Genomic DNA, 22,049 nt, shown 5'->3' with positions numbered 1-22,049 from the left:
GGCTTTGCAAGGTGGAAAAACGAGCGAGGAAGAGCTGCGATGTGACTCAGATGATCCTGAATTCCACTTGTGAGCATTCAAGACTTAGTTCCTCCGCTTGGGCCACCTTGGGAAGCAATGACTGATGGCTGGCTGGAGGGACATCGGGAGTCCACCGTCACAGAGCACATCCAGCCACCTGCCAACAGGCTGTTGACACGAGCCTGCCGCGTGACCCACGTGGTTACTGGATTCCAGCCAGGGCCCTGCTACTCCTCTTCCTAAACCTGGGGTAAGTTCTCTGAGGGTGCAGACAGCCCGTGGGTTTGCGGGCTGCTCTTCCTCCTATCCCTGGAGTCCCTGGGAATCCACAGCTGCTCTCTCTCGAGTACCCAGCTGGCCGCTGGGGCTGAGGCATGACCTTGTCCCTGTCAGCATGGACACGTGCTCCTTAGCTGACTGCCTCCACTCAGAGCTGGGTGGCCTGGCTAACCGTCTGGGGGGTCACATGTCCGAGCACCATGGCTGACCCAGGCTCTCCACCTTCCCAGTCCTCCCTGCAGGGCTGCAGACTTGTAGGTGCTCTGGACTATGGACACGGACTGTCTCCTGGACTGGTAAGCCTCCCTCTGCCTAAACATACTTGGCCACCGAGATTATGAGCTGTGGTCCCTCCCTAGGTGGTGCAGGTGGGGCCATCTGTGAGCTGACCTCCTCCAGAGTCCTAATGAGAAGAAGGAGCCCCTTCTTTCTTGGGGGCCCTCAAGGATCTGAGGGGTGGAATTTTCCTCTTCACTCCCTTTGCAGCCTAACAAAGTCTTCATGGTCCAAAGCTCAGTCTTCCCTAGGCTCTGGAAGACACTGGGCTCCAGACAGAGCATCTCTGACTTTCAGGTGCACATGAATCACAGGGACTCTTGTTAAAGCGCAGAGGGAGAGCCAATGGGGCTGGGAGGAGCCTGGGGTGCAGCAGGCCTCACCAGTGCCCAGGGGAGGCTGACACTGCTGGCCTTCACACAGTAAGCGCTAGTCCATTCAGTCTTCCTAGAGAGGCCAAGCACTAGTCCCTCCTTCCCCAGGGAGAAGCAGGATGCGGCAGGGCCAGTGTGCTGTCAGGGGAGAAATTAGACAGCTCCACCTTAGTATGTGCCAGAAACTATCATGCCCATTTCAAATGAATGGTGGAATCTGCTGCAAGGCCTGGGCGCCAGAAGCTCTGCCATTTTCTCAGTAGCCGAGCCCCTGGGAAGGCGTGGAGGACAGTCTGAAATGCTAGCTTTGGAGGAGGCCTGTGTTCTGCATGTGTCTCCACCTTAGCCCCGACTCAGTAAAATCCCCAAGCATCTGCTGAGCTCCTCTTTGTGCAGGCAGCGTGCTGGGCCCTGGTGATTCAGAAATGATCAAGATAAAGGATGAAGGATCTGCCCTGGTGGAGCTTCTAGTCAAGGAGAAAGGGCAGACACCAGCACGTGATTACACACTCTCGACTTACCGTGAAGCTGAGTATCCCCAGAAGACACACATGGTGCTCATCCGAGAGGGCTGGAACAGGGGGCCTCATCTAGGCAGAGCAGGTCAGGAAAGACTTCCCTGAAGACATGGCATTTGTGCTGGGGCCTGAAGGTTAAGTAGGAGTTGGCAGATGAAGATGAGGGGCCTAGCATCACAGGCAGAAGGAATGGCATTCAAGGGATGGTGCATCCATGAGCACCACTCACCTTTCATTCCAGGGCCTGAGAGTGCCAGGCAGCCAAGAAAGGCCCAGAGAGACCGTATAGAAGCAAAGCAAAGAGTCTCTCCTTCCTTTACACCCTAGCTTTCTTCCAGGTTAATTCTCAGTGGGGGTAGGGGCAGGCACTAGACTTCTCTGGGGGAGTCCTTGATGGGGCAGCTCTGAGGCAGGGAACTGCTCAGAACCAAAGAGGCAAGGGGCCTGGAGCACCCACCCAGCATGTTCAATGGCCCTGGACTCAGAGGCCACAGTAGGGTGGGTCTCAGCCCAGCAAACCCTGCAAGGACACCCAGCCCCTCACAAACCCAGCTGGGCTTTACTTACTTGTTTCTTGTTGAAGATGTTTAAAGCCAAGTTGATTAAAGTATAATTTACCTACAGTAAAATGAACTCTTCTTAGATGTACCAAAACAAAAACAAAAACAAACCCATTGCGGTCAAGTCGATTCCGACTCGTAGAGACCCTATAGGACAGAGTAGACCTGCCCCATGGAGTTTCCAAGAAGTGCCTGATGGATTTGAGCTGTTGACCTTTTGGTTAGCAGCTGAAGCTCTTAATCGCTGTGCCACCAGGATTTGCTCTTAGATGTGCAGTTGTATTGACAAACTACCACCACAATCGAGATATAGAACCTTCATCACCCGAGGGAGTTCCTTTGTGCCCTTTTATAGTCGCCCCTCTCCCCATTCCCAGCACCTGAGAGGTTTCTCTCCCTATATTTTGCCTTTTCTAGAATGTTCTGTAAATGGAAGCATACAGTAAGTACCCTTTTGAATCTAGTTTCTTTGAATTTGCATAATGCATTTGAGACCCAGCCTTTTTTTGGCATGTATCAGGAGTTTGTTCCTTTACACTGCTGAGTAGTCCATTATTTGAATGCACCATGCTTTGGTAATCCATTCACCAGCTGATGGACATTTGAGTGGTTTCCAGTTCTTGGCAACTAACTATAAAGCACAAACACTCACATAATAGGTGTTTTTCTTTCTTTTGGGGAAATACCTAGGAATGGGATTTGTTGGGTCAAATGGTAAATACGTGTTTAGCTTTTATTCTTGTAACTGCTTTAATGAAATATAATTCACATACCATGAAATCTACCCTGCTAATGCGTATAATTCAGTGGTTTTTGATGTATCCACAAAGTTGTACAACTATCAGCACTAATTCCATAACATTTTCTCAAAATGGGCTTTTAATAAAATATTAATTCACCTGTAACAGTGTATTATGCTAGAAATTAGAAGCTTTTCATGCCTTAGCTCATTTACTTCTTACCGTGGTCCCATGAGTATCACTCATTTCCTTATTTTTAAAATGGGGAAACTGAGTCACAAAGGTTCAGGGATGCCTTCAGGTCACAGTGACGGTAAGTGACAGAACCACAGTTCACATCTGATGCTGAGGCATCTTTAACCACCCAACAGCCCACAGAATCCTGGGCCCTTGGCTCCTCCCGCTCGAGGGCTGATGGGAATGGGCCCCTACAGCTCAGACCCATGTCACAGAGGGAATGGAGACCCTTCAGGAGCAGAAAGGTACCTGAGCGGGAGCCAGTTTCCTCATCCCACACACTTGGCACCTGGAACAACGCTAAGGTTGGACTTGCAGCCTGGTCACAGGAAGAATGGCGTTATGGAGTCTGACTCCTCACGAGGTGGCACTAGATGGGAGAGGAACTTTCTGCCGACCCAGAAAGCCACGGGCAGCTGCTCTGGGTCCACTGGGTAAAGGCTGGGCAGGGGATGATACAGGACTGCTGGTTATAAGCTGGGAGTCCCCAGCTGGGCTCAGGGGGGCAGTGAAGGATGTCATGGAGCAGAACGGGGCATGTCTACTAGGCTGCTCCAGCTAACCAAGGATTTTGGGACTTTTGGAAGAAGCAACATGGATGAAACCAGAGGCTCCTGCAGCAGCCCATGGGTCCTAGCCTGTCCTTTCACTTTTCTTTGGCCTGTTGAGTCTGCTTCAGCCAGTCCCCAGGATGCTACCCTCCTGAGCACAGTGAGCATGCCCAGCTTGAGTGAACCACTGATGGGGTCTGAAGCTGGGGCCAGCAGGGCCCACTCTTCTTCACCCGAGTCCTTAGCCAGCCTGGGCTCACACCCCAGACACCTGCTCCAGCTTTACCTGTTTCCTGGAGAGTGGTCCATCCCCCAGGGCATGCCATTAACTCTTGATGGTTTGGCCCAGATTGCTTTTACACCCACATCTTTGGGAACACCTGCTCCTCAGAACTGAGAGGTTTCTCCACTTTGGAGCTGGAGTGTCCACTTGGTGAGATGGAGCACAAGTCATTTCTCTTTATTGTGGTATGATTTACATACAGAGAAATGCACAGATCTTAAGGGCAGAGTTTGATGAGTTCTGACAAATGCATTCACCTGTGTAAACCATACTTCCAGCAACATAGAGAACATTGCCATTGCCTAAAGAATCCCTGCACCCCTCTTCAGTCTCCCTCCCAGCCCCAGGCAACTTTCGATCGGCCTTTTGCCACATGGTGTTGTCTGTTCTATAAATGCGTTTCCCTGGTGACTTGCAACATGGAGCTTCTTCCCATCCTATTGGCCATTTGCAGTCTTTTTTTTTTTTTTTTGTAAAGCATTTGTTCACATCTTTGCCCATTTTCTCAAAAGGGTTTTATGATGATGATGATGATTGAGTTGTAGGAACCTTTTGTATGTTCTGGATACAAGTCCTTTGTCAAATTATGTGTCACAAATGTTTTAGCCCAATCTATGGTTTGCCAATTTATTTTCTTAATGCTGTGCTTCGAAGAGTAGGAGTTTCAAATCTTGAAAAAGTCTAATTTATTATTTTTTTTTCTTTTTAGTGCCCTCTGGGTCCTCTCTAAGAAATCTTTTTCTACCCAAGGTCGCAAAGCTCATCCCTCATGTTTTCTTCCTTAAGCTTTGTAGTAAGTTTTTAGGTTTTACATTTAGGTCAATGTTCCCTCTTGAATTAATTTTTGTGTGAAGTGTAAAGTGGGGGTTAAATTTCTTTTCTTTTTTTTATGTAGATAATCAGTTGTTCCTGCTCCCTTTGTTGAAAGGACATTTCTCTCTCCATTGAATTGCTTTGGCGCTGTTAGGGTTTGAAGCGTGTCCTCCAAAAAAGACATGTTGAAGTCCTAAGCTCTGCTGCCTGTGAATGTGACCTTGTTTGGAAATAGAGTCTTTGAAGATGGTTATCAGTTAACCTGAGGTCATACTGGAGTAGAACCAAAACCCATTGCTGTTGAGTCGATTCCAACTCATAGTGACGCAATAGAACAGGGTAGAACTGCCCCATAATGTTTCCAAGGAGTGCCTGGTGGATTCAAACTGCCAACCTTTTGGTTAGCAGCCATAGCTTTTAACCACTATGCCACAAGGGTATCCCATACTGGAGTAGGGTGGGTCGTAATTCAGTATGAGCAGTGTCCCCATAAAAGAGGAGACTCAGAGACTCAGAGAGGGAAGAAGGCCATGTGGAGAGGGAGGCAGAGATTGGAGTGATGCTGCCACAAGCCAAGGAAGCTGGGAGAGACAAGGGAAGATCTTCCCATAGAGCCTTGGAGATAACATGGCTGTGACAACACCCTGAATTCAGACTCCTAGCTCCCAGAATTGTGAGACAACACATTTCTTATAAGCCACCATCTATGTGGTTCTTTGTTATGGAATCCCCTAGTTACTTCTTGGAGCCCTGGTGGTGCAATGGTTAAGAGCTCACCTGCTAACCAAAAGGTCACCAGTTTGAATCTACCAACTGCTCCTTGGAAATTCTAGGCGGCAGTTCTACTCTGTTCTACAGGGTTGCTATGAGTTTGAGGTTATTTCTTACTAATAATAAAGTATAAAAAAGCCCCGTTGCTGTTGAGTCACTCTTGCTAGATTAGAAGCTTCTTAAAAATAGATCTCAAGGCTTTCGATGTAATAAGGTCAAGCTCACACACTCGCATCCCGAGATCGTCCCTTGATTGGAGAGACGGGCCAACACACTGGCCAGCAGGCCCAGAGCCCCTGTGTCCTGTGTCTGAATGTCCAGTAGCCCAGTGCAGGCAGGAACACAGGCCGGGAAGTGCTGCTGTGGAGAGATTAATGCACTGATTTCCTGTCAGGTTGATCCTTGGTGTTTAGTCTGTCTCAATGCCTGCCTTGACATCTTCCCATCGTCACTGTGATACATGAGAACGTGAGCCCTCCCCAAGGCTGCATCCAACACCAAGGACACACGAGCGTGCCATCCCTCATTTTAGAAGAGGAGGCGGTGGCCGGTGAGGCACTGGTCCTGTGGTCTTCCCTTCCTCACAGGCACAGGTACACGTGCTTTAGCATCACAGAAGACCAAAAACGAGCTGCCATCGAGTTGTCTCCGACTCACAGCGACCCCATGTCTACCACAGCAGAACTATGCTCCACGGCTGGTTTTTGGAATTATATCACCAGGACTTTCTTCTAAGGAGCCTCTGGGTGGACTGGAACCTCCAACCTTTGGTTTAGCAGCTGAATGTATTAACCGTTTGTGCCACTCAGGGACAATACCACAGAAAGGGGTCCTTAAATGCTACCTCTGTACCTGCCAACTGGAGGGCCTTGGCCTCGTCCTCTGGCCTCACACTGTTAGCTCCAAAGTAGATATCATGGTGGCGGGTATTCAGAGGCTGCCATGTTTTCTTTTCAGTTCAAGCCTGTGTTTCCCCTCATATATGAAAAGGATAAAAGAATCTCTGGTGTTGAAAGGTTTTCTTTTTCATTTCATGCCCGACGGTTGGCCCACCTGTGAGCACTGGGTCACAGCAAGCTAGGTGGTGTTCCAGGACTGCTGAGCTAGACACGCCAGCTCTGGAGTCAGCAGGAAGAGAAAGCGGCAGGGGTGGAAGGAGGCACAATGACTGTGAGCCCACCATGCCCTCCGCCCCACCCCAAAGCTCCAGTTGGTCCCAGGATTTAGCTTCAGGGTGTTCAGTGTTGCCAGTGCCTACTGGCCTCAGAGGCCTGGCCCTCGGGACAGGCAATCCACGTGCTAGAAACAGCTACTCGGCACTTGGCTCCAGGACATGGGTTTTTAGATAGTCCTTCAAAGGAGGGACACCTCACCTAAGGATGTCTTCACGTTGCCATGTCTGCCAGGACATCCTGCCCATGAGGGGGTCTGGAAGAAGCAGACAATGAGAGTGCTGGGGAAGCTTCCCCCAGTGCCCCCTCCTCCCACGTCACAAGATGATGAAGGCTCCAGGCTCCTGAAGGAGGCCACCCCAGCTTTCCCTGAGGTGCTGAACATCGGCCTGAAGCCTCCTGAACCTTATGGACGACAGGTTCTCAAGAGGCCTTATGCTTAAAGTTGGGTCAGGTGTCTGAGTCAGCGTGGGGGTATGAAAACCACCTCTGGAAGTCCTGGCTCTGGGCTCAGCACTCCAGTAACCAGCTATGTCCTTAAGCAGGTTATTTTGTCCCTTTGGACTTCAGCATTCCCATGTACAGATGGGAAGGGGAGAGGTGGGTGCTCTCCAGAGCCCTGGTTCTATCTTTTCCTACCTGAATAATGATCAGAGCAGGTATCACTTATTGTTGGCATGTTAGTGCCAGGTGTGTGCCAAGTGCAGTGCATGCAGTATCTCCTTCAACCCCTACAACAAACCTGTGAAGCTGGTACTGTTATGATTCCTGTTTTACCAAGAAGGGAACTGAAGGCCCCAGGGGTCGCCATGATGGGCCAGGTCTTAGTCAGCACATTCTGCTTTCTCTATGTGGGAACTGTATCTTCCTTGGGCTGCAATGTGGCTGTTCATCTTATGGATTAAATGGCCCTTCTTTTTTTCTTTTTAATTATTTATTCTCCTGTGGGAATCACATGAAAAAGTCGAGTTGGACTTGTTTGGGCTCCCTGGTAGTAGGGCGGGCTCTCTTTGGGCACAAGCGTCAGCCAGCGAGAGCAGAGCTCCATGGAAGTCTGGACGAGCCCATGCCAGCCAGAGTTCTTACATAAACAGAACGAAGGCCTAAAGGGCCATGTCTTAGGCTGGGTTCTCTAGAGAAGCAAAACCAGTGAAATGTGTGTGTTTATACATATATATACAGAGAGAGAGAGAGAGAGGGATTTATCTCAAGGAAATGGCTCACATGGTTGTAGAGGCTGGCAAGTTCCCAGTCTGTGGGTCAGGCACCAGGCTGGAGGCTTCTCCTGACACACGTAGGTGCAGGGGCTGACAAACCCAAGATCCATAGGTCAGATTGCAGGCTTCTGGTCCAAGTCCCAAGAACTGGAGGTCAGATGCTGAGAAGCCAAATGCGGGATCCAGAGCAGAGCAAAAGCTAGCTAGCTTTGCCAGAATGTCCACATATATTGGATACAGAATGAACCCCCAAGGAAACTCCCTTTTGACTGACTGGCTGCTTATAGCAGATCTCATTGTGGAGGTGATCACACTATCTCAGATCTCGTCATGGAGGTGATTACGTCATTATATGACTGCCAAACTTCATCATCACTGCCAAACCACTGAGAACCATGGTCCAACCAAGTTGACACACAACCTTAAGGATCAGAGGGCAGGAGGGAGATGCAGAATCTATAACCATCAAACTTCTGTTTAGATAGAAATTTTTAACACGGGGGAGAAGGCTTGAGTGTGAGTCCTGCCACTTCCTGGTTATCTTCCTGGTCAAGTTCCATGACTTCTCCAAGCCGTTGATTCATTTGTAAAATTTAGATAACAGTAGATTATATTTTATGGAGTGTTGAGAGGAATTATCATGAAAGCCCTCTGTGAACCCTCAGGGCTGTTAGCCTCCCCGAAGCCCTAGTATAGAACTTGGTACAAGTATGTTGTTGTTGTAGCTGCCACTGAGTCCAGTCAGTCCCCAACTCATGGCAACCCGGTGCGTTAATGGAATGAAACTGTCCTGTCCTGCACCACTCCTATGATAGGTTGTAGGTTGGACCATTGTGATTTGTGGGGTTTTCACTGGCTGACTTTTAGATATAGATTGCCAGGCTTTTCTTCCTAGTTAGTTTTAGTCTAGAGGCTCCACTGAAATCTGTTTAGCACTGTAGCAATGTACAAACCTCCACTGACAGATGGGTGGTGGCTGTGCATGAGGTGCGTTGGCCAGGGACCGAACCAGGTCTCCTGCACAGAAGCTCACGGTGCAAGTATAGCATCTGAAAAACGTTTGCTGATTTGAGCTCAAGGACCCTGGACAGCGGTTTGTTTCCTGGCTTGATGCGAGACTTGGGGTTGGACTTCCCAAATTCCTTTGGAAAGCCGAGTGAAAATTCCAAATTGATTATAGGCAAATGACACTAAGTCCCATTCCTTCCCTCCAGAAAGCAGCTGCCCACCCACCTACCACTGCCTGGCTGGCTAATGGCTGTCCCTCATCAAATCTGGCACTTGTGGTCCTCCATTGGCACCAGCACCATGCCAGGGAGGAAATCTGATTAGAAACCTGCTCCTGAATGGAGCAGACTAACTACAAAGGCCTGGGATGGGGAGGGGACATCAAAGCTATGTTCTTCCTTAAAGGTCACTGGAAGCCAGGCCTCCTGTTAAGAAACAAAACTCCGAGGGAGTTCAAGGACCTGGCCCTGCTCTGGGCCTCAAAGAGCCCGGGGCATCTGCTCTCCTTTTCTGCCTTGCCAGTGGGGCAAAAGGCAGAGAAAGCCCACGCCCTGGGGCCAGGGGCCTGACTCCCAGCCCTGGTTTATGAAAAGCAAATAAATATCTGGCCTCCACAGACAGGCACAACGCCCTTAGCTTTTGAGGGGAGACTTGGCATTTCATTAGTGCTCTCTTTGAAGTCTGCCCTTTAAAAACCAGAATGAGAGAGAAGGGAGAAAGGAAGGGAAGCTGACACAAAAACCTCCCTATCTGGAGTTCCTGATGCTTCTGTTGGTCTTTGCTCATTAAGTAGATGGAAAAGCCTGTCAGGCAAGAAATAATGCCTGGTATTTATACTTTAATGGAACCCAGGGACCAATTAACAATGTTGAGCGCCAACAGGCAAAGCACTTTTGAAAGGAATGGAGGGATCGGAGGGATCGCTTACATTATTACTCCTTTCTCCCCTCTCCCCAAATAAAAGACAAATACTATGTCAACAGTTTCTCAAGAGTGATCCTTTATGTTCTGAAAGTCCTAATACTGACCCATTTATCAAAAGATGCTTGATGCCCCTGCTGAAGAACAGTATCGTTTTATTTTTTGGTGGTGAATCTTTCAGCCATGAAAGGCCCGTGGCTGGTGGAGTGGCGGTATCAGAACCTGCCCTCGACACCCAGCACCCGCACGACGGCCTCCTGCATGGCCTGGTGGATGCCCTGTACCTCCTGCTGTGTCAGTGTCCGCTCCATGTGTCGGTAGGTGATGCGGTAGCAGTGGCTGGTCTTGAGTGTCCTAGAAAACAGAAGAGAGAAGGCAGTGAGTGGGTGGCCCAGAGGCCTTGGCAGCGGGAGGACCTTTGCCCGTGAGGACCAGACCTCCATATCTTGGAGAACTTCAGGCATGACCCCACCACCACACAGAAGTATCACTTTCCCCTAATAATTTGCACCTTCTAAATTCTTTGTGGGAGGATGGTGCTTAAGGAAGTGTTAGCCTTGGATAATCTAGGCTGCTGGCTCCCACTGGACCCTGGGAAGTTTCTTAAAAGCAATTTCCTAGGCCAGGCCCTGGACACACTGACTGAGAGGTGGGCCCTGGATGTGCTGACTAAGAGGTGAGCCCTAGATGTGCTGACTGAGAGGTGGGCCATGGGCATGCTGACTGAGAGGTGAGCCCTAGATGTGCTGACTGAGAGGTGGGCCTTGGGCACGCTGACTGAGAGGTGGGTCCCAGACACGCTGACTGAGAGGTGGGCCATGGACATGCTGACTGAGAGGTGGGCTATGGACACGCTGACTGAGAGTTGGGCCCTAGATGCGCTGAGAGGTAGGACGACGCCCAAGTGGCTGTGCCCAGCAGACAGGGTTAGGAACCCCACCTTCCTCATGTCACAGAGACAATCACGTGACAGTGACCGTGTGTCTGCTCCAGGCCTAAGCCTGGCCACAGGGCCCTGACCACCCACAGGCTGAGCGATGCCCCTCTCTCACACCCCTGCAGGCTGTGGGAAGGACTCACTGTGCCTTCTGGACACATGTTTAATCCTCTGCTTTTACCATGGCGGTGCTGACTGGCTTTTGCAGAATAACTGGGCAGTTCTGGAGTATGTGGACTGGCTAAGTGTAAGGCCTCTATCTGCACCGCAGTTTCTGAGACCTCATTAGGAAGACCCTGGGCTACATGTGGGAAGACCTGAGCTGCTGCCCTGAGCTGCCTTCCCTGGCTGGGCAGCCAGGGGCCTGCCACCTCCCCTCTCTGGGCACTTATGTTTCTCTTTGATATGGGGAGGGGGAGGCTTGTTCAACTTCAGAATCCACGGAATCCTCTTTTCTCGTCCCCAGACACAGCAGAGTCACCTCACACCCTTCCTCCACCTGGAGTGAAGAAACAGCAAATAAGTGGGCCTGGCTGTTCTCCTCTGGAAGGTGTGGGCTGGACAGTTCCCGGCCCTACCAGAAGGGCTGGTGCTGTCGGCAGGTGAAGGCTGGACTTTAACAATGCCAGGGCCCCTGGGCAAAGGGCTGCTGGTGGCTTCACCCCATGCCACATCCTCACCCCTACCTGAACACCTGCTAATTCCCACCATCACCCCTGGATCCAAAGCCTTTGCTTCCAGAGGACACCCAGAACTCCAGGAATCTGCTCCCTTTGTTTTCTCTTCTCTCCTCCCTTTGTTTGCAAGGCAGAGACCTTGGCTGGTTCAGACACACCTGATACACGAAGAGCCGGCCTTGGGTCCTAGCCTCCAAATCTGCTCTTCACCTCCTCTCCCCGCACCTCTTCCCTTCTCTTCCCCACCTGGGGGTGGTCATCTCTGAGCCCCTTTCAGGAAGGATATGCTTACAGGATGTAGGGTGCTGTGGCTCACAGGGTTACCTGCTTTCAGGTGGGTACAGGGCCCCTGTTTGGATCAGCCTAGGACGATGTCACTGGTGAGTGTTACAGTCACCATGTCTAGAGGGGAGAAGGCCCCTCCTTTAGGAGCTTCTTTGGGATTCCTGAAATCACATCACTTGCTCTGTTCTTGCACCTGATACCAGCTGTTCAGCTAATCTCAGGCCCAGGGCTCTGCTCAATCCGCATGTCTGGAGGTGGGTCCTGAGTGCTGGGAAGGCATTGCTGCTAAGCTGCCCCAAGAGCCCCCATTTCTCTTTACTTGACGCCCTGATACACAAGCCATCCAGGTACCAAACTGCCAGCCAGGCAGAGAAACCTGGCTCAGAGGTGAGACTGAGAGGCACTCCAGGAGTGAGAGCTGGTGAAGCAATGCACCCCAAAACCCACTGCATCAAGTGCTGTCTTATTCCATTCAAAACCCAATCGCTCAGTTATAGTCATTGGTTTTTGACAGGGTGCCAAGACCATTCAATGGAAAATGTCTTTTCAACAAATGGTGCTGGGACAGCTGGATAGGTACATACAAAAAATGAACATGAACCCCTTCCTCACACCATACAAAAAATTAACTCAAAATGGATCATAGACCTAAATGTAAGAGCTAAAACTACTATAACACTTTAAAAAGAAAACAGAGGAGTAAATCTTCATGACCCTGGGTTAGGCAAAATCTTCCGAGACATAACACCAAAAGCACAAGCAACAAAAGAAAAACTAGATGGGACTTCATCAAAATTTTAAAACTTTTGTGTCTCATAGGATACCATGAAAAGAATGAAAAGACAACCCACAGGAGAAAATATTTGCAGTGCAAATCACATATCTGATAAGGGACTTGTAGCTAGAGTATATAAAGAACTCTTACTATTCAACAATAAAAAGACGAATAACACAGAAATGGGCCAAGGACATGAATAGACATTCCTCCGAAAAAGACATACAAATGACCAATAAAAACATGAAACGATGCTCAACAGCATTAGTCGTTAGGTAAATACAAATCCAAACCATAATGAGATATCACTTCACAACCACTAGGATGGCTACGATAAAAAAGACAGACAATAACAAGTATTGGCGAGGATGTAGAAAAATTGGAACCCTCGTATAATGCTCGTAGGAATGCAACTGCTTTGGAAAACAGTTTAGCGGTTCCTCAAAAAGTTAAACATAGGATTCCCATAAGGTGCAGGAATTCACTCCTAGGTATACAGCCAAGAGAAATGAAAACATATGACCACATTATACACAAATGTTCATCGTAGCTTTATTCTTAATAGCCACAAAGTGTAAATAACCCAAGCGTTCATCAACTGCTAAATATGGATAAACACAATGTGTTCTATCCACACAATGGGGTATTATTTGGCCATAAGAAGAGCTGAAGTATTGACACATGCTACAACATAGATAAACCCTGAAAACATGATAAATGAAAAAAGCCAGACACAAAAGACCACATACCGTGTGATTCTATTTACGTGAAATGTCCAGAATAGGCCAATCTATAGAGATGGAAAGTAGGTTAGTGGTTACCAGGGCTGGGGGGTTGAGAGGAATGAGAAATGACTGCTAATGGGGTAAGAGGTTTCTTTTGGGCTTATGAAAATGTTCTGGAATTAGATCATGGTGATGGTTGCACAGCTCTGTGAATATACTACGAACTGCTGAAGTGTACGTTTAAATGGCTATATGGTATGTGAATTGTATCTCAATACCAAAACCTGTCGCCAGTGAGTTGATTCTGACTGATAGTGAATCTATAGGACAGAGGACAACTGCTGCAAAGGGTTTCTAATGAATGGCTGGTGAATTCAAACTGCTGACCTTGGTTAGCAGCTGTAGCTCTAAACCATTGCACCACCAGAGCTCCATATTTCAATAAGGCTGTTCTATTAAAAAGAAAAAGGCATGTGGATCTGCCCTGGTGGGCACTAGTGGGTCTGGGCACTGCGGAGTGCTGGTCTCCCTGTCTGCCCCAACCTGTCATCCACTGTCCCCTCATGTGCTCTCCCAAACCCAGGGCTGACTGTCCTGTTCCACCCTCACCTCTGTGCCCAGAGCAATGTCTGACACACAGTAAGCGCAGGCTAAAGTCTGCTGAAGGAACGTGCATGTGTCCCCTGAGTGGGGCGTGCCACAGCTTTGCAGTGCATGGGTGGATGTGGGCTTCCTGTGCCCTGCTGAGTTCCCACGGCCCTTGCCTGTGTGCAGCCCCTCGTTCCTCCTCCCTACTGCTGCCTCTGACGGTGATGGGACAGACGGATGGGCCATGAGGCACCAGAGAGCAGCAACCAACAATTCCGGAACCTTGCCAGGCTCTTCCCATCTCCCTAGCAGAGGGGGCAGCTGTGTCAAGGGGTGGGGCAGGCCCTGGGGTAAGCTGCCTGGGTTTAAGGGCAGCACTACCATTTCCCACCTGTGCACCCCTGGCTAGCTGTTTAACTGGGCCTCCGTTTCTTTATTTATGAAATGTGGAAAATCATTGTGTCGACTTCACGGGACTGTTCAAATGAGACCCCGAAGATAAAGCATGTCAAGCACTTAGCACAACACCCAGCCCGCTATGAGAACTCAAAACAGTGACCTCTTTTCATAATTTTATAAACACAGAGAGCAGTGAATGCTGCAAGAGCAGCGGCAGCTGTTGGTAGGGGCCGGCCGAGCCCCACTCTTCCTGAGTCCCAGGCATGAAAGGCTTTGCAGAACTCCGTCCTCAGGGAAAACCTTGAAGCCGCAGAGCCTGGTACACATGCTCTATGGACAAGCTCCAAGGGGCTTCCCTGCCAGGCAGGCTGGATGGGCCCCCAGTATTGCTGGAGGGTGGGAGGCCTGCCCTGCTGGGTGGGAACCTGTAGCCACAGTGGCCAGAGGCGGAGGTGCAGCCCTGACTGCCCAGTCTAGACTGGAGACCCTTCTCCCTGGCCTCCCACGTGCAGAAGACAGCCTTTCTTTCCTGCTTGCATCTTAAAGGAGAGGTGCTGCAAAACACTAGGTTTCTAAGATGTGAGGCTCCAGAGGAGGAAGATTTCTTTATTTTCTAGTTGGTTCACTCAGGTACCTGCTAGCTGAGAGCTGGTAACATGGCCGCCTAAAAGGTGAGATTTCCAACTGAAAATGAATGGAAAAAAAAGTATCATCCTGTTTCTACACACTTCAAAAGAGGCCCCTGTAAGAATGCTTGAGATTGAAACAGCTTTTAGAAAACATTTTGATGAGTTAAGTGAAAATGAATCATAAACATATGGATTAATTTTATAAATTGAGAGAAATTAAATATTATTTCAAAAGATTCAATGGAAAATCAACCAGGTTCCTAACATTGATGGACATAGTGAGGGTTTCTTTTTCCTTATTCTCTAGAAACTTCTGCCTGGAGCTTTCAGGGGGCAGGGCACACTCCCATCCTCCTTGCGTGCTGGAGAACTGACGGGAGTGAAGCTGGTAACTGGTTATGAGTGGAGCCTGGCGTAGCACCCAGATCTCCCCACGCTTGAAGAGCGGCCTGTCCATGAAAACCCCAGAGTGATGGAGTGGGGAATCTTGCAGCTTAGAAAGGAATAGCAAGAAAATGGATTTCTCTATGGGAGGGATGCCCCCAGTGTCCCAGTAGCTGAAGTCAGCCCCACACGTCTGAATTAGAGCTCTTTCAACTCTCTGGCATCACCCAGTGTAGCCCCTTTTAACTCTCCCTCCCCAAAAAGGTAAAATAAAGGAAAAACCAGTTGCCACTGAGCTGATTCCAACTCATGGAGACCCCATGTGTGTTACAGTAGTACTGTGCTCCACAGGGTTTTCAATGGCTGAAGTTTTGGAAGTAGATCATCAGACTTTTCTTCCGAAATGCCTCTGGGTAGATTCAAACCACCAACCTTTCAGTTGGTAGCTAAGTGCTTAACCATTTGCACCACCCAGGGACTCCTTTTAGCCTGAAGTTTCTGAGTATTTCACCTGGCATGACCCCCATTGTTGCTGTTAGTTGCTTGCTGTTGAGTTGGCTCCCACTCACGGTGATGACGGAACAATGAGGGCAGTGGACAGGGACATTCAGTAGAGGCCTTTCCTGACTATAGCGTCAGTAAGAGGTGGGCTGGAAACCAAAGCAGTGAGCTGGGAATTAAAGGGCTGTGAGGAGAGTGTGGAGAGGGAGGTGGGGGCTATGGCTACAGCTTCTCTTCCTGAGGAGCTGGACATGACCTTCAGGAAGAGAGGTCCACCTTGAGGAAGACAGAGTGCTGCATTTACAACTGGGAGCTTTAAAGGCAAATACAAGTACTCTCTGATGTACTTCACAGCCTGTAACCCAAAAAACCCAGGGCAGTCAAGTCGATTCCGACTCATAGCGACCCTATAGGACAGAGTAGAACTGCCCCATAGAGTTTCTGAGGAACACCTGGCAGATTTGAACTGCCAACCCTTTGGTTAGCAGCCGTAGCACTTAACCACTACACCACCAGTCACAGACTCTACTCACAGGCAAAGCCAACAGTGGTTGTTACTTGCCATGGAGTCAGCTCCAACTCATGGTGACCCATGTATAGCAGAATAAAACACTGTCTGGTCCTGTGCATGTTCATGATCATTGGTATGTATGAGCCTGTTATTTTGGCTACTGTGTCAATCCATCTCATTGAAGGTTTCCCTCATTTTTGCTGACCCTCTACATGATGTCCTTTTCTAGTGTTGGTCTTTCCAGGTGATGTGCCCAAAGTAAGGGAGCCAGTCTTGTTATCCTTGCTTCTAAGGAACATTCTGGTTGTGTATCTTCTAAGACTGATTTGTTCGTTCTTCTGGTGGTCCGTGGCATGTATATTCAATATTCTTCACCAACGTTATCAATCCTTCTTCTGTCTCCCCTTTTCACTATCCAACTTTTGTATGAATAAAAGGCAACTGAAAAGACTATGGCTTTGATCAGATGCACTTTAGACATTAAAGTGACATCTTTGCTTAAAAAAACTATAAATAGGTCTTTTATACCAGATTTGCTCAATGTAATACATTATTTGGTTCCTTGACTGCTGCTTCCATGGACATAATTGTTGAAACAAGTAGACTGAAATCTTTGACAACTTCAATTTCTTCTCCATTTATCATGATGTTGTTTGTAAGTCCAGTTGTGAGGATTTTTGTTTTCTTCACATTCAGTTGCAAAAGTCAGCTACATTGCCCATTACCAAGTTTTATAGGAGAGAGCCTAAAAATTCCTTTTGGTGCTGGACTTTCACTGCGTGGACATATTAGCCAAAATGAGTTGGTTACTGGTTGGAGCTTGAATTTTATTTTACAACGATTTGGGTTAAGAATCTTAGAATGCTTCAACTGCAAGGGGCTTCAGTGATCGCTAGCTCAACTCTTCTACTTCGTAGACTCATTTGGTCATTCAACAAATATTATGTTCTAGAACTGAACTAAACAGAGATAAGTACATGAATGGAACCTAGGATCTGCCCTCAAGCAGCTCACATCTGGCGGTCAGTGGTCTTCCTGAGGTCCTGCAGTCACCAGGCAGGAGGCTGAGTGGAGAACCACTGCCTGTTAGGGCCCTACAGCTTCAGAGGACTTGGACTTCACCACCACTCGATGGTAGTGCACAATAAAGTTATCATGCCACATTCCGCATACAACCTCCTTTACTCCAGAGATTTGCTCCTCAGAAGATAGTTTTTTTTTCTCTGATACTCCCCATAAGCACTTACATGGTATTATTTGTCTAGCCCACTGCCCGCCTGTCAATTTCTCGTACTGTGGTGGCTTGTGTGTTGCTATGATGCTGAAAGCTATGCTACTTGTATTTCAAATACCAGCAGGGTCACACATGGTGGGCAGGTTTTCACAACAGAACACTGTCTGACTTGCTGGCTCTGGAACATCGCCAGGAGGAATCAATTGCTGGAGTAGGACATCATGAAGTTTGATAAAGTAGAGGGCCAGTGCGGGCGAGACAGACCTTCGGTGAGATGGACTGGCACAGTGGCCGCAATGATAGACTTGAAAATGCTGGTAATTGTGAGGCTGATGGAGGACCAGGCGACATTCGTTCTATTGTACATTAGGTCGCCATGAGTCGAAGTCAGTTTCACGGCAGGTAGGTATGTATGTTTGTATGTATGCATGTATGCACAGTAAAACCTGCAAAAGCTGGAACCTGTGTAAGGTGAAAACCTGTCAGAGATGGAAAGTTCAAATATTTTCCACTAAAACCAGTGATAGAGAAATGGTAAGACTGCACCCTGTCAAAGGCAGAAAACTTGCAAGACCTGGAAAAACAAGGCAGTCCCATCAAGTTCCTGCTCTTACAGGTTCCACCGTCTATCTGTCTGTCTGTCTGTCTAGCATGGTGCAGGGGATATAAGGCACACAAAACGAACAGCTGAACATCCTGGCCTCTAGGGGCTTACCTTTCAGTGCAGAAATGGGCCATTAAACAGCCCATCCTCACCCATGATGAGCTGGGTCTCCACAAGGCCATGGTGCACTGCCGTCCCTGTGCCCCTGTCTCCTTCCCTTCACACTGGCTGCCCATCAGATTCCATCCTGACAGTCAGCCTAGATCTGGAACAAGAACCAGGACTCCAACTTCTCCCCCAGCTGACTTTTGCTGTGATTGCTAAGGCCCACCAAACCCTGCCACCCTGCACACTTCCGGCTGCTGGTGCAGTGACCAGAAGCCAGGGCCGGAGGGCAGCCCCATGTGGACTGGTGGAAGAGCCGGGCTGGATGATGGGTGCACCAGCAGGAGAGAGCACGCACTTTGCCGCCTCCGCTCCCAAAGCCCTACCTCACACCAAAGGAAAGCACTGCTAGGTGCTGTGTATAGCCTGAGGTGAAGAAAGGATGACTGACATGAATGTTTAAAAGGGGTCCTTTTTCAGTTCTTTCTTGTTTTTCTTCCTGACCAACTAAATAATAAAACTTGTTGTTGTTAGTTGCTGTTGAGTCAGCTCTGACTCACGGTGACCCCACGTACAAAAAAATGAAATGTTACCTGGTCCTGTGCCATCTTCACAATCGCTGGTATGCTTAAGTCCATTGTTGCAGCCACTGTGTACTCTGAGTGCCTTCTAGCCTAGGGGCCTCATCTTCCAGCCCTATATTGGGCAATGTTTTGTTGTGATCCATAGGGTTTTCACTGACTAATTTTCAGAAGTAGATTGCCAGGTCTTTCTCCATAGTCTTAGTCTGGAAGCTCCACTGAAACCTGTCCACCGTGGGTGACCCTGCTGGTATTAAAATACTAGTGGCATAGCTTTCTTCATCATAGCAACATGCAAACTGACAGATGGGTGGTGGGACGATAAAAGTAACTAGTGCCAAAAGTATTGCTTAAAGTATTTATTGCTGCTCTCCAGCTTAAAGTGTGGCCAGTAATGGACTTTCTAAAACTACTTAATCCAGTCTCACTGGAAAGAAGGAACAATGGGTCAGAGTGACAGCGAGGGCGGAAATACTTCTATTACACAACCACTTGGTTCACCTTGACAACCAAACTGGCTCCAGCCTCAACCTAAAGCCATTTCCTGGGATCCAGTCCAAGCCCAGCTCGCGCAGCACATATGTGAGTGCTCTGCTTTCTCCTCTGTGGCAAGTGCAGTCACTTCTGGCTTTTGGATTGTGAATTCGACACCTCCCAGAGTAGATCACTTGTGACCAGGAGTCATTGCAGATGTCACCTCTTTAGGTCAGAGACCACTCAACAGGTGAGAAGAGCCATCAAGGGGCAGGCTCTGTTTTCAGAGAAACAAACAGGTCTTCCTGGCTCACATGAATTTGAGGCCCTGGTTAGCACACCTGTCTGCTAACTGAAAGGTTGGAGGTTTGAGTCCACCTACAGGCACCTCGGAAGAAAGGCCTGGTGATCTACTTCTGAAAAATTAGGTATTGGAAACCCTAAGGGGCAGTTCTTCTCTGACACACATGGGGTCACCAAGAGTCAGGGTTGACAGTAACTGGTTCACTGGTTTTGGGATGAGGCAGGAGCTCAGTCTGAAGCCCACAAGGGAGCAGCCCTGATGACCCTGAGCTTCAAGACACAGTGCCTTCATGGGCCACTCTCATCCCAGTGTTTGACTCTGAGAAACAGTATAAAGGGAGAGGGAGAGGGAGGGTGGGGGTGGAGAAGGAGGGCAGGGGGGAGAGGGAGGATGGGGGAGAGAAAGGGCAGGGGGAAAGGGAGGATGGGGGCAAGGGAAAGGTAGGGGAGGGGGAGGGTGGAGGAGAGGGAGGTTGAGGGAGAGAGGAGGGTGGGGGAGATGGAGGGTGGGGGGTAGAAAGAGGGTGAGGGGAGAGGGAGGGCAGGAGGGAACATTTGTTCATGGCACCCCTGCACATACAAAATAAAGTAGGGTGCGGTCGGGTGGAGAACAGCACAAAGTCTGTGGTTACAGAACCCTGGGTTCCAATCCCTATCTGCCCTTTCTACCTACATGATATGGGGCAGTTCAATTAAGCCCTCAAGCCTCAGAGGCCTTACCTATAAAGTAAGGTAACCACACTTGCTTCCTGGGGGCCCGGGCTGATGGGGGGTGTACACAGAGGGATATGTAGAGAGCCTGGCCCAGAGCTGCTGCTATGTCCTGTAGTGGGCCCGTCTTTGTCTTTCTCCTTCCTCAATGGGGCTTATGGAGAGAGGAATGAAACTCTGGACTTGTGCTTCCTATGAGTTTCTTTTAACATCCTCTATGGGCTTGGAATCTGACTCTTGACCGGCAGGCCAGGCTTCCTCCCTACAGCACGCTGAGCAGGTTAGTTAGCCTTGACTGCAACAGTGAAGGCAGGAGTGAAAATCAGGCAGCGTGACAAACTGCTGCTCAGAATTGGGCAGGATGTAGGTAAGTGGTCTGGAAACTAAATTTCCCCTTTACCTTCCCTACATATATACATTTGTAAAAAGTCAAAAGGGAAGAGGAGCAGTGGAATTCTGACACAAAGAACAAGGAGCCGATGACTCTACACAGCTCTTTCTAATGAACAGCTGTGGGTTTCCTAGGGAAGAAGGCCTCCCTGGGTTAATGTAATGGAGAGAGCACAAGCCTGGAGGCAGGAGACCGCGTTGCGTGTGAGCCCTCGTTTGGCCTTGACCGGCTCCACTTCTTCCTCCAGGGGATGAGGGCTGGTCTACATGGTTCCTTCTGGCTCTAACACTTGCTGTGTGCAGAGGACAGCAGAGGTGCCACAGTCAATGCCTTTGTGCCTGCAGGCAATGGCAGAGAGGAGGCCCTGGGTGGGAGGAATGGCCAGGCTGGCTAAGGCACCCACAGAAGAGGCACTGGTGAGAGATGGACATGAGCGAGCCTGGTGAGGGTAGGGGCAGCACACAGGGCCCACGAAGAAAGCATCTGTGACAAGCTGGGTCTTGGGTTGTGATTCAGACAATGTGGACACCTTTGGTCCCTCCCTGCCTCCATACATGCATACTCGCCACACTAAGCGGTCTCGGAACAGGCCTGTGGTGGGCCACACTGAGCTGAGCCCCCGGCTCACAGTGCAAAGACAGGAGCTGCCTCTGACAGCCACTCTGCTGTTGTGACATCTTTCCATAGGGATTTCTGTTCTTGGAGTCAGTCACCAGAAACCACACCAGATGGCTCCTCTGACAGTTGCTGCCATGGGAACAACAGCGCACCCTAGCCCCCAGTCGTGGAGAGCCAGGACCGGAGAGAGCCGTGCCAGGTAGGCAGGCACAGAGGCTGGCTCTCACACGCCTCCCACTCGGGCCTCCTCAGGAGCTCCTCAGGGACATGCATTTTGCAGGCAAGAAATGCTTCTTAACATCAAACACTCACCATGTCCTCAGGGATGTTTCAAAGCACCCCTAGGTTTTCCTTCCATCTTCCCTGTAACCTTTCCTGGTTCTCCAAGTGGGCATCTCATGCCAAGCACCTCATAAGGGGCAGTTTGTGCTCCTGCCTCCAAGGCGATGGGCGCAGCTGCCCTTGGTTTCTATGTGTCTACGGGAACATGACTGCCTGGGGGACTGTGCTACTAGATTTTCTCATGGAGAGGCATGGGGTGCAGCTTGGCTCAGCCTAAGTGCTACCCCTTCCCAGCCACGGGGTCCCTGGCCAGTGCTTCATCCCATCCTGGTCCAGCATCCTCCTTTCAGGGATACAGAGAACGAATTCAGAGGGTGTTCGAAGGGACTGAATGCAAAAGTATATGCAGTGCCTAGTGTGGTCTGGGCTTGTATCAACCATCCATATCATTATTTCATGCAGTTAAAGATTAGAGGGAGTTCCTGGGTGGTGCAAACTAAAAGGTTGGTGGTTCAAGTCCACCCAGAGACTCCTCAGAAGAAGGGCCTGATGATCTACTTCTAAAAATTCAGCCACTGAAAAGCCTATGAAGCA

General features: G+C 49.3%; 1 protein-coding gene across 4 annotated transcripts in view; it reads right to left on the bottom strand.

Annotated features, from left to right (window-relative positions):
- Nucleotides 1-9,798: 9,798 nt before the first annotated feature.
- Nucleotides 9,799-22,049, bottom strand: part of FARS2 (phenylalanyl-tRNA synthetase 2, mitochondrial) — a 643,593-nt gene continuing 631,342 nt past the window's right edge. For all 4 annotated transcript variants that reach the window (XM_003417842.4, XM_023557657.2, XM_023557654.2 and 1 more), the window contains one exon: nucleotides 9,799-10,095. In XM_003417842.4, coding sequence (XP_003417890.1) covers nucleotides 9,957-10,095 — 139 coding nt within the window. In that variant the 3' untranslated portion in view covers nucleotides 9,799-9,956. The remainder of the gene's footprint in view (nucleotides 10,096-22,049) is intronic.

The sequence above is a fragment of the Loxodonta africana genome, chromosome 1 (assembly GCF_030014295.1).
Source record: "Loxodonta africana isolate mLoxAfr1 chromosome 1, mLoxAfr1.hap2, whole genome shotgun sequence".
Lineage (NCBI taxonomy): Eukaryota > Metazoa > Chordata > Mammalia > Proboscidea > Elephantidae > Loxodonta > Loxodonta africana.
This window is presented reverse-complemented; position numbering and strand designations above follow the sequence as displayed.